Consider the following 9,376-nt stretch of genomic DNA (forward strand, 5'->3'; position numbering starts at 1 on the left):
GTGGGGGCGGGGGAAGAAGAGGATTGTGGAGGGGCGGATGGTTCTGTGGTGGTGGAGGTTAAGTCAGTAAGGTAAGTGGATGTTGGGGGGGGGGTGGGCTGGGGAGGGGCGTTGGTAGGGGTTGGTATGTGGTTTGTGGTTCAGGGGCTCAGGGATAAACGTACCTGTGGGTGAACCGGGCGGTGTGCATCAGGTGGACGGCGTCGAGGAGTCGCTTGGCGATTTGGAAGCGGATGCCGAGGTCGATACCCTTGGGTTCCCTCTCGAGGATGAGCTGCCGCAGGCTGGTGGGCATCCGCTGCGCGGCGATGGTCTTGGGCGAGCGGACCACCCGTCCGTCTGGGTGGCCGGGTCTGCCGAGGACAGGCTTCGTGGGCAGGTTTCCGCGGATGTGTGAAGGCAGTTGGAAAACGATCCCGATAGTCCCCGGGCTTGACTCGTCGAAGATGATTCCAATCGTGGCTGGTAGGAGAAGCTTCTCGGGCTTCACGGCGTGCAGGATGTACCAAGTTACTTTGGCCTCGTCTAACGCCTCTAGGATGGAGTTGTTAGTTCTGGAGCCTCCCCTTCCGGTGCTTACCCATTCGACAAGGACCAGCCGGGATTGGTACTTGGTAGGGTAATCGAACAGTCGAGCCAACGTGGCGTTCTTGTCGAGGTAGTAAGGGGCGTCGAAAGAAAAATCGTCGAGGCGGAAGATCTTCTTGCCGGACATCTTGGCGTCAGAGGCTTGGACGGCCATGGCAAAGTTGACAAACTTCGCGATATCATCATAGCTCTGTCTCTCTCCGTCATCGATCGAATGCTTTGCTTCGTAAGTCGCCGCTTCTTCCAGCCGCTTTGTTCGGTCAATATCACGCCCGACGTCCTTGACAGCCAGCTGAAAGACCAATCGCTTGACAACATCCCTCGTGTCCGGTGCGGTAAACAGCTGCAGGTTCCGGTTGAACTCCCTTAGTCGCTCTATCAACTCCTCCATCTCGGTGCTCCCGCCCCAGAGGGTGAGACGGATGCTCTGGAGAAGGCCTAGGAGCCGGAGGCGGCACTCTTCAAACTTTCCCAAGTCTTTTGAAGAAAAGCGGCTGTCGATAGTATAGAGATAATCTGAGATGTTGTTCATCTCGATGGCTATGTCTTCGGGTCTGTGAAGACTGCCGAGCTTTTCAACCAAAATACCGTATCTGGACTTGAGCTTCTCCGGGTTGGTGAGTGTCTGGAGCAGGAGCACCAGCTGCTGGAGTATCCCCCAAGCTAAGAGCGGCCGTGCCCCGGCAAACCCTTGAAGCTCCTGCTCAGGTAATCCATGAGGGTCTACCCACGTTTCTTCCCAAGCTTGCGTGATCTGGCGTGGATGTGAGTACTGATAAGGAACGAGACGAGGCTGTGGAGCATAGACAAACCGTCCTCTGGAGTTCTATTCTCCCAAGGTAACCCCGTGACTTTCTGTCGGCCAAAAACACGTCTCTAAGGAGCACGAAGCCTTCTATGGGCAGAAAAATGCATTAGTCTCAGGGGTACCCTTTGAAGATTATTGTCATGTCAGATGTGTCCGTTCTTACCGTTGACAACCGGAAGGAGGCCAGCAATAGCTGCCGCGATGGAGACGCGGTCAGCCATGGCAGAAAGAGGGTTAAAGACTAAAATAGCCCAACCGTATTACACTGGTTGTGAAGAGTGGAACGGCGGTGAGTGTATTTTCATCTGCAAGGAGACGATACGAATGGGATGTTGAGAATTACGGACATTAAGAGGAGGCTCGGAGCCTTTTATGTCCCTTAAGCGCCATCGTCTAATTATGCAGCTATGTGGCCCAGGGGCCGGACAACTGTTGGGTCCGGCCTTCTGTGTGATTCGAGCGGGGATATGCACCTCTTCCCGAGAGGTCACAACCCAACTCTCTTTTCCGCCCCCACCCATCCCAGCACACGACCAGGCTTAATATGACTGACCGACAGGTTGGAATGGAATGTTGGTAGAAAACACCGTATCTTACACAAGTGAGGAAACCCTTCCTTCCCCCCTGACTAACCGGGTAGGGGGTGGGGGGGGGGGGTTATTGCAAAAGAAATGACCCTGCAAAACGATGGTGCATGTGCAGAGCAGTTACATTGTACGCAAAAACCAACCGCCAGAGCTAGTGTGCTCGTTGCCTAATCGGGCGCCGCCCCTAACCAGTTGCGATGATGGGCCGATGCCGGGTGGAACATATGCAAGTCAGACAGTCTCACGTCAAGCCGTCAAGCTGTGGGACCAAAATGTGACCTTGATTGATCACCAAAGAGACGCTCTAGTAGCTTAAAGTGAGAGAAATATGGATAATAATCTGAAACCAGAAATATGTAGTTAGTCCTCATACAACGTTACCAAGTACATGATTATAATACCAGACCTTGTACACACTTACACCATCACATTACTGAGATTCGTTCTCTGTCTTAATCCAGCAATAAACTTGACATTAACTCTTACTTTCTAGTCTTAGATGGGTAGCTAACTGCTACAGTGCTAAGCAGTCATCAACCCCTCCTCCCGCTTCCTCTTTTCTTCCAGATGCATGGCCCGGTAATTCGGATGATCCCTCTCCCTCCTCGTAAACTTATTCTTCTTCATCGTCCAGCCAGCATACGGAGAACCAGCATTGTAGACAACCCCAATATTACGCCCTCGCCCGGCCAGCTTTCTCACCTTTTCAGGCCACGACGCCGGCGACGTGGGATCCGCCAGGTGTTCGTCCAGCACAACACCGTCGCCCTCAAACATCTTCATCTTACCGTTGCTCTTAACCACCCCAACCACCCTCGTCTCCGACTCGGATACCGACTTCGACGACCAACCAGACCCGAAGCTCCCAACAGACGAGAACGAGCCCGATCGCCGGGGGAACGACGATTCCGCGGAAGACGAGGATTCCGACAGCTTACCCTGTTTTTGCCGCGACCACGGCCACGGCGCGGACGAATACTCGGGACTGTTACTCGCCTCGGACGACGCCGGGGAAGACGCGTACGACGAAGGCCAGGATGAACCCGCCGAAGGCGGGGGATTCATGGTGGTGGTTTCGCTCGTGAGAACGGTACCGTCTCCGTCAACGGTTTCTACGCTACGTTCCACGACGGGATAGTGCGGGTATTTTCTCTCGGGCTGCACCGGGGCTCCGCCAGGGACGTTGCGGATCTGGACCGTCTCGACCTCGACCGTCATGACCAGCTTGGCCACCTTGTTGTAGGGTGGTGGCTGGCGCTTGGGGACGAAGAGATTGTAGAGACCGCTTGTTGGAGACATGGTGTTTCGTGGGTTTTGTGGTTAGCGGTGCAGGCTTGAGACAAGAGGTCGACGGAAATTGGGATCAAAGACGGCTGCTACAATCAATGCATCAAAACGAGCGGGATTAAATACGTCGTTTTGAGAATCGTTTTGAGAGCCGTCGCTGTAATCATCCAATCCACATGCTCCGAGGAAAAGGGGTGTGTGAGGGTAAGGGTACGAGCTGCTGAGGTGGGAGCCAGCTGATGATCACTTTAACTAGATCATGATCAACAAGAATGTACGATGTTGAAGGCTTGGGCTAAGACTGAACAAGTCATTGTTGATCCCTTTACAATTCTGCCCGAGGACACCTTCGAGTAACTCGAACAAAGACCTTGGGGAACGACTCGAAAGTGCAACCCTCAACGCCTGCTTCCTTCTTTATTCCATGGATAACCCAACAGATACAATTCAACACAACGCCGACCGACCAAACAGCATCGCCCCGTACTGCCAACCGGAGCTGACGCGAATGCAACAACCATGAACTTCAAAACATGCCTTGGACTTTTGTCTAGTACTGGCCCTCAAAATGCTGTAGATACCACGCCTGACCATGCAGATAAAAGCCATGGAATTACCGAAACTCGCGATCTCAAGCGCCCACTGGGGCACGCGAAAACAGAAATTACCAGCGCCGCCTGTGGATGATTAGTTAATACCACCCAAGATCAATGCTAGCAGGCAGGGGATGGGGGGGATGCGTACCCATAAACCGACGCCACCTGGACTTTTTTGGACGGCTTCTTGGCCGCAGGTTTGGACCTCGGCTCACTCAGCTCCCTAACGAGACCGAGAAGACCGGCCTCGAGGTCGTCAAGAGGAGATTCGCTGCGGTTGCGGTCGCTTCTGCTCGAGGTCGTGGCTCGGCTGCGGCCACGAGTGCGGCTCCGGCGCCCGCCACGGCTACGGCTTCGGCTCCGGGACGGTGACCTGTGCCTCCGATGGGACCGGTCCGAGTTCCGACGCCCCCGATCATCTTCACGGTAGCGTGGCCCGTTCTTTTGAACAGATTGCCCGCTGAGATAGCCGCTATCATGCCGTTTGTCGGCATAACTCAATCTCTCCTCCCGCCGAGGGGAGTACTTGGGGTCGGTCAAGACGTCGCTTCGGTGGCGATCACTGGAATGTTTGAAGCTGGTCTCTCCTGCCTGCGGGGACCACGGGTCGCCCTCATAATTGAACCTGGGCGGGGACCTGCTGCGTTGACGCGGAGAAATGGCTCGGTCGTGGTTCTCGAGCGATCTGCTTTTCTGAGACCACCGTCGGTTCCGTTTCGGGTCCCGGTCGTCTCGGTCATTATCCAGACCAGTGTCAAAGGACCGTTTCTGTGGGCGGCGCTCGTCCCTGTCATCTCCGTTCAATCGATCGCGTCCCAAGTCATGATGTTGGCGATCTCGAGCCGAGTGGTGCTGAGCAGGGCCACTGCGGCCATCTCTGCAATACTGGTCTGCCCCGTCCCTCTTCGCTTTTATCGGTGACCGGTCAACTCTGAATCGGGGCGGTAGCTTGATGGCCGACGGTGAAGGCGGTCCGTCCGAAGGATCATAGCTTGGGTATTCATGCTCACAATCAGCAAAGCGCCGCGTCGCCATTCCTGGGTAGTGCTTGAAAACCGGGTCATGCCGAAACTTGGACCAGGAGGGATGCTCCCTGATGGACCGCACGAAGTCCTTCTGATTGTCCTCCTGGAAGAACTCGGACTTCACGCATGTGGCATCGTATGCTGGCGGTATTGTTGCATCGTCGCTGTACTTGTCAGAAATGGGAATGCCAACGGGGTCAGCAGGGTGGTTAGTTTTGATCCCCGGGAAAGCCACCCTGAGCTCCTCCTCCAACTCGGGATCCAAGTCGGGAGCATCTTTCTCTTCTTTTCCAGCCGCCGCCTCTTCAGAAGGGCCTTGATTTGCCCTTTCGGGGTCTTCAGTTACAGTTTGCGCGTCGTCAGTCTTTACTTGTTGCTCGCCCCGGCTGGGTCGACGTCCTCGACGCTCATGACGAGAGCTACCCTTTCCATGCTTCTCGTTTGTTTGCCGGGTTTTGTCCCGATGATGTTGTGGGCGTTTGGATCCTTGGTTCTTCTGGTGCCTGCCGCGATGAGCTCCCAGCGGGGTCTGGTTCGCTGAGTGTGGTGTTGAGGGCGGCCCGGCGTAGGGTGGAACCCAGCCTGGTGGGGGAGAGTATTGAGGCTGCGGCGGGGGGTACGGGGGTGGTTGGCTGGGGGTGTAGTGAAAAGCGCCGGGCGGAGGCGTGGGCGGAGGTTGAGGTGGGTAATGGGGTGGGGGATAAGGTGTCGAGCCTGGCTGTGGGGGATAAGCTGCCGAAGACGAAGGCGGCGGTGGTGGCGGTAGTCCGTACTGTTGCGGTGGATATGTGCCTGGCGGGTAGGAAGGCGGGGGCGGGGCGGGCGGTGGAGCAGCACCAGGAGCGTAGTAACCGGGCGCAGGAGGATATTGCGCTGGTGGGTAAGAAGGCGGCCCGTACGGGGATTGCTGGACGTACTGGGGCGGCGCCGGAGGTGCCGGATACTGCCCATAATGGGGTGGCGGGGGAGGTGGTTGGTACCCTCCGGGATAAGGGTTGGGAGGATAGCCGGCTGGAGAATACCCCTGTGCCGTACCCGGCGGCGGCGGCGGCGGCGGTGTAACGCCGAGAGGGTATGGAGGTGGCGGCGATGGGCCATACGGGGTGGCAGGTGTGGCGGGTGGAGGTGGGGGGTAGTGTGTGACGATTGGGCCTTTCTTGTCTCTGGATGAACCACTCCGTTCAGACTTGCCATGTTCTTTGTGCTGCTGCCATCTTTGAAGACCACTACTACTGTTAATATCCGACGAAACAAACAACCATTGGCTGATACAGCCCAGTACCCGACGAGAGGCGAGATCAAACTTACACTGGCACAAGCCGAGTGGGCTCTGGACAAGCAAAAGCCCAGTGTCCCTTAACACCACAGTTATAACACACTGGTTCTTTCTCGGGGGCTGATTGCCCAGGTGCGTTGGAGCTCATGATGAATGAGAGTAGTCCAAACTTGTTCCACGCGAGCAGGACTTATCCAGTTGCTGAGAAACGCAACGAGAACGTACAGTGGATGGAGTAGGACGGGACCTAGAAATGATTATGGGGAGGATACCTTGTCCCAAGAATGATGATGGGGCATCACCAACTTGATGATGCTGGACTCGGCTCGAGGTCGAAACGATGGGCTTGGCTAACCAAGGACGGGTTCGCGACGAGTGAGGCTCGGTCGGGATTCGCTGCTGGTTACAGATTGAGTGTGTAGTCGCAGAGCTGAAGATATATTCAAGTAAGATATCTCAAGATGCCGGGCCCTCTGCATGCTCTGGTTCGAGCGGGCTTACCACAGGCGGGCCGTCTTCAAGGATTGACAACAGAGGCGCGGCCCGTTCCTGGATCAGCAACCTGTAGTCAATGTTTCGAGGTCAATGAGTGATGTCGGTCGACCACGGCACGGCCGTGCTTAGAACCCTCCGCTTCTGATCCAAGAGGAAATTCAGGTCTCTCGACATGGAAATAGGGACAGTAGTAAACGGTCTCGGATCTCGTGCAAGGAATCGCTTCGCCGTGGATCTGGCGGAAATGGCAAGTGTGGATGTGGATCGGATCTCAACCAAGCCCAAAATTTGGGGGTTCAGCGTGCGCTTGGGCGGCCAGCCGCCACCAAAACCTGCGGGGCTGATTGCCATGGTCACGTGACAAAGAGAAACGTCGCGGTGCCATCATCTTTAATTCCCAGCGCCGAGGAAGCCATGTATGTAATCCGTCCACGTTCTCATCAACATCAACATTGATGAAGCTCTGTAGGTCAGGAAGACGGACCACCAGGCACAGTTACGATGACACCGGGATCAGGACCAGCACTGAAGGCCAGTCAATAGGAGCTGCTAACAACGATGAAATGCTGCGAGAGCTCTAGATTTCAACCGTCGCCATGGCTCAATGCCCTTGCTTCAAGGCAGCATCCCCAGGCGGAATCCCGAGATAGATTCACAGAAGCCATATTTGAAACGGAATATGAGGGACTCGAAGTCCCGGAACAGAAGCGTGAAACTCGAGAATAATGTACGAGTAAGGAGACGCCAACCACCTCACGGCAGACACAAGCTTCCCAGTCTCTGACCTGCTTGTTCTCACAAGACCCGGGCTGAGCCTGGCCAGCCAAAGAGTGGGTTTTTGCCCAAGCTGCGAGACAAGTCGAGTAGCGAAGATGTCCCGACCAAGTAGCATGAGAGGAAAAAACCAGACAAGAAAATTACCCCATGATCCCGCGATTTGGGACTGTGCAAAGGGGTGAATAAAAAAGCCACCTCTGGGCAGTGGAAAATTGCCAAACTTTTCGGCTCCAGCGTTTGGAATCCGCGTAATTTTGGGGGGTGAAGCTGTGGCGAGCGATGTGCTCAGTGGCAACCGTGGAGCAAAACGAGCGGCAAAGGGCAAAGGGGGGGAAAAGGTGAGGGAGAAAGTTGGCAGGGCGGGTGGGAAACGGTCTGGTTTTGAGTCCCAGGCCCTCCAGGCTGCGGCGAGCCCATGTGGGGAACTCATCAAAGCACGTGCGGCGGCAAGAGCAACAGCTTGGCGAACCATGGGCTCTCCACTCAACTCGGGGCCCTGCCAGAACCGAAGCTCCCTTTAACGCCGAGGTTATTCCGACCCAACCACAATGACGCCACAACGCTCTGTCAAAGCTGCAGGGCTGGCGGCGGTTTTACGATTTTTGTTGCTGACTGATGAGAAAGAGCCCCTGGCGATGCTTCACAGCTCCCGGGTACTCAGCACTTCCACTCCACAGCATCGTCTGTCTTGCTCAGCTGTCGTCGGATCCATATTGCACACCACAGGGACGCCAAATGCTGTAATGCCCGGGATGACAATAATTTCAAGCTTTTGCTCGATGTGATGCCCAATCTCGGCGAATATGTTGGTTCGCAGACTTCCACTTTCTACCATTGACATCGCTCGAACCGGGACTCGCAGTCCTCGCCTCTGCGGATCCTGATAGTGCATCCCGCTCTTTCTATCTTTCCTCGACTTCTACTTTTTTTTCTTCTGAAGATGCCGGGGCTCCCTGGTGAGTAACTCGGTTTTATGCTGCCCCTCTCGTTCCAGACGGCCAGAATGCCGTGCCCCGCCTAGATCAGCGTCTCAGGCCACCTCCACTGACACGTCTTGCGCCGCAGCTTCCGTGGACCTCGATGAGTGCATCTCGCGCCTCTACAAGAAAGAGCTTCTCGCCGAGTCGGTCATCGAAGCGATATGTGCCAAGACCAAGGAGCTGCTGATGCGCGAAAGCAATGTGGTCCACGTCCGCGCCCCTGTTACCGTTGTCGGTGACATCCACGGCCAGTTTTACGACCTGATCGAAATATTCAAGATTGGCGGCTGGTGCCCAGACACAAATTATCTCTTCCTCGGTCGGTCACGCCTGTCCAGATCGGCCCAGATTAAACGAGTTGCTGACTGGCCCTCCGATTAGGCGACTATGTCGACCGAGGCATGTTCAGCGTCGAGACGATTTCTCTTCTTGTGTGTTTAAAACTGAGATACCCCAATCGCGTCCATTTGATACGAGGAAACCACGAGTCACGAGGCGTGACGCAGTCGTACGGCTTTTACACGGAATGCTCGCGCAAGTACGGCAATGCCAATGTCTGGCACTATTTCACCGATATGTTCGACTTTTTGACACTCAGCGTGGTCATTAACGACCAGATATTCTGCGTCCACGGGGGTACGTTCCCTTCAGCCCGCCCCTTGCTCCAGATCATCACAGGGGCTTGTCTTAACCCGTCAACCGAACAGGTCTCTCCCCCTCCATCCACTCGATTGACCAGATCAAAATCATCGACCGCTTCCGCGAGATCCCACACGAGGGCCCCATGGCCCGACCCTGTTCTGGTCCTGACCCGGACCCGGAGCGCGACGAGTTTCCCCTATCCCTGCGGCGAGCCGGCTACTCGTTTGGTGTGCAGGTGGTGAACAAGTTTTAGGGAGGTCAACAACATGAACCATATCCTGGGCGACTACCAACTGTGCCAAGGAGGGTTTCCAG

General features: G+C 55.6%; 4 protein-coding genes across 4 annotated transcripts in view; 1 reads left to right on the forward strand and 3 right to left on the reverse strand.

The window, feature by feature from the left end:
• Nucleotides 1–1,617, reverse strand: part of CHGG_04155 (uncharacterized protein) — a gene marked incomplete at both ends in the record, with an annotated part of 2,131 nt that extends 514 nt beyond the window's left edge. The window contains 2 exons of the mRNA XM_001223368.1: nt 165–1,311; nt 1,560–1,617. Coding sequence (XP_001223369.1) covers nt 165–1,311; nt 1,560–1,617 — 1,205 coding nt within the window. The remainder of the gene's footprint in view (nt 1–164; nt 1,312–1,559) is intronic.
• Nucleotides 1,618–2,505: 888 nt separating this feature from the next.
• On the reverse strand, nt 2,506–3,282 carry CHGG_04156 (uncharacterized protein; the record flags this gene model as incomplete). Its single annotated transcript, XM_001223369.1, has 1 exon — nt 2,506–3,282. One exon carries the CDS (start codon nt 3,280–3,282, stop codon nt 2,506–2,508), a length of 777 nt encoding a protein of 258 aa, XP_001223370.1.
• A 652-nt stretch (nt 3,283–3,934) lies between these two features.
• On the reverse strand, nt 3,935–7,013 carry CHGG_04157 (uncharacterized protein; the record flags this gene model as incomplete). The annotated part of the gene is made up of 5 exons (XM_001223370.1): nt 3,935–3,947; nt 4,015–6,221; nt 6,393–6,597; nt 6,669–6,716; nt 6,772–7,013. The coding sequence occupies 5 exons, from the start codon at nt 7,011–7,013 to the stop codon at nt 3,935–3,937; spliced, it is 2,715 nt and encodes a 904-aa protein (XP_001223371.1).
• Nucleotides 7,014–7,987: 974 nt separating this feature from the next.
• On the forward strand, nt 7,988–9,314 carry CHGG_04158 (uncharacterized protein; the record flags this gene model as incomplete). Its single annotated transcript, XM_001223371.1, has 4 exons — nt 7,988–8,124; nt 8,434–8,738; nt 8,801–9,055; nt 9,127–9,314. 4 exons carry the CDS (start codon nt 7,988–7,990, stop codon nt 9,312–9,314), a joined length of 885 nt encoding a protein of 294 aa, XP_001223372.1.
• Nucleotides 9,315–9,376: the final 62 nt, after the last annotated feature.

The sequence above is a fragment of the Chaetomium globosum genome, genomic scaffold (assembly GCF_000143365.1).
Source record: "Chaetomium globosum CBS 148.51 scaffold_4 genomic scaffold, whole genome shotgun sequence".
Classification (NCBI taxonomy): domain Eukaryota; kingdom Fungi; phylum Ascomycota; class Sordariomycetes; order Sordariales; family Chaetomiaceae; genus Chaetomium; species Chaetomium globosum.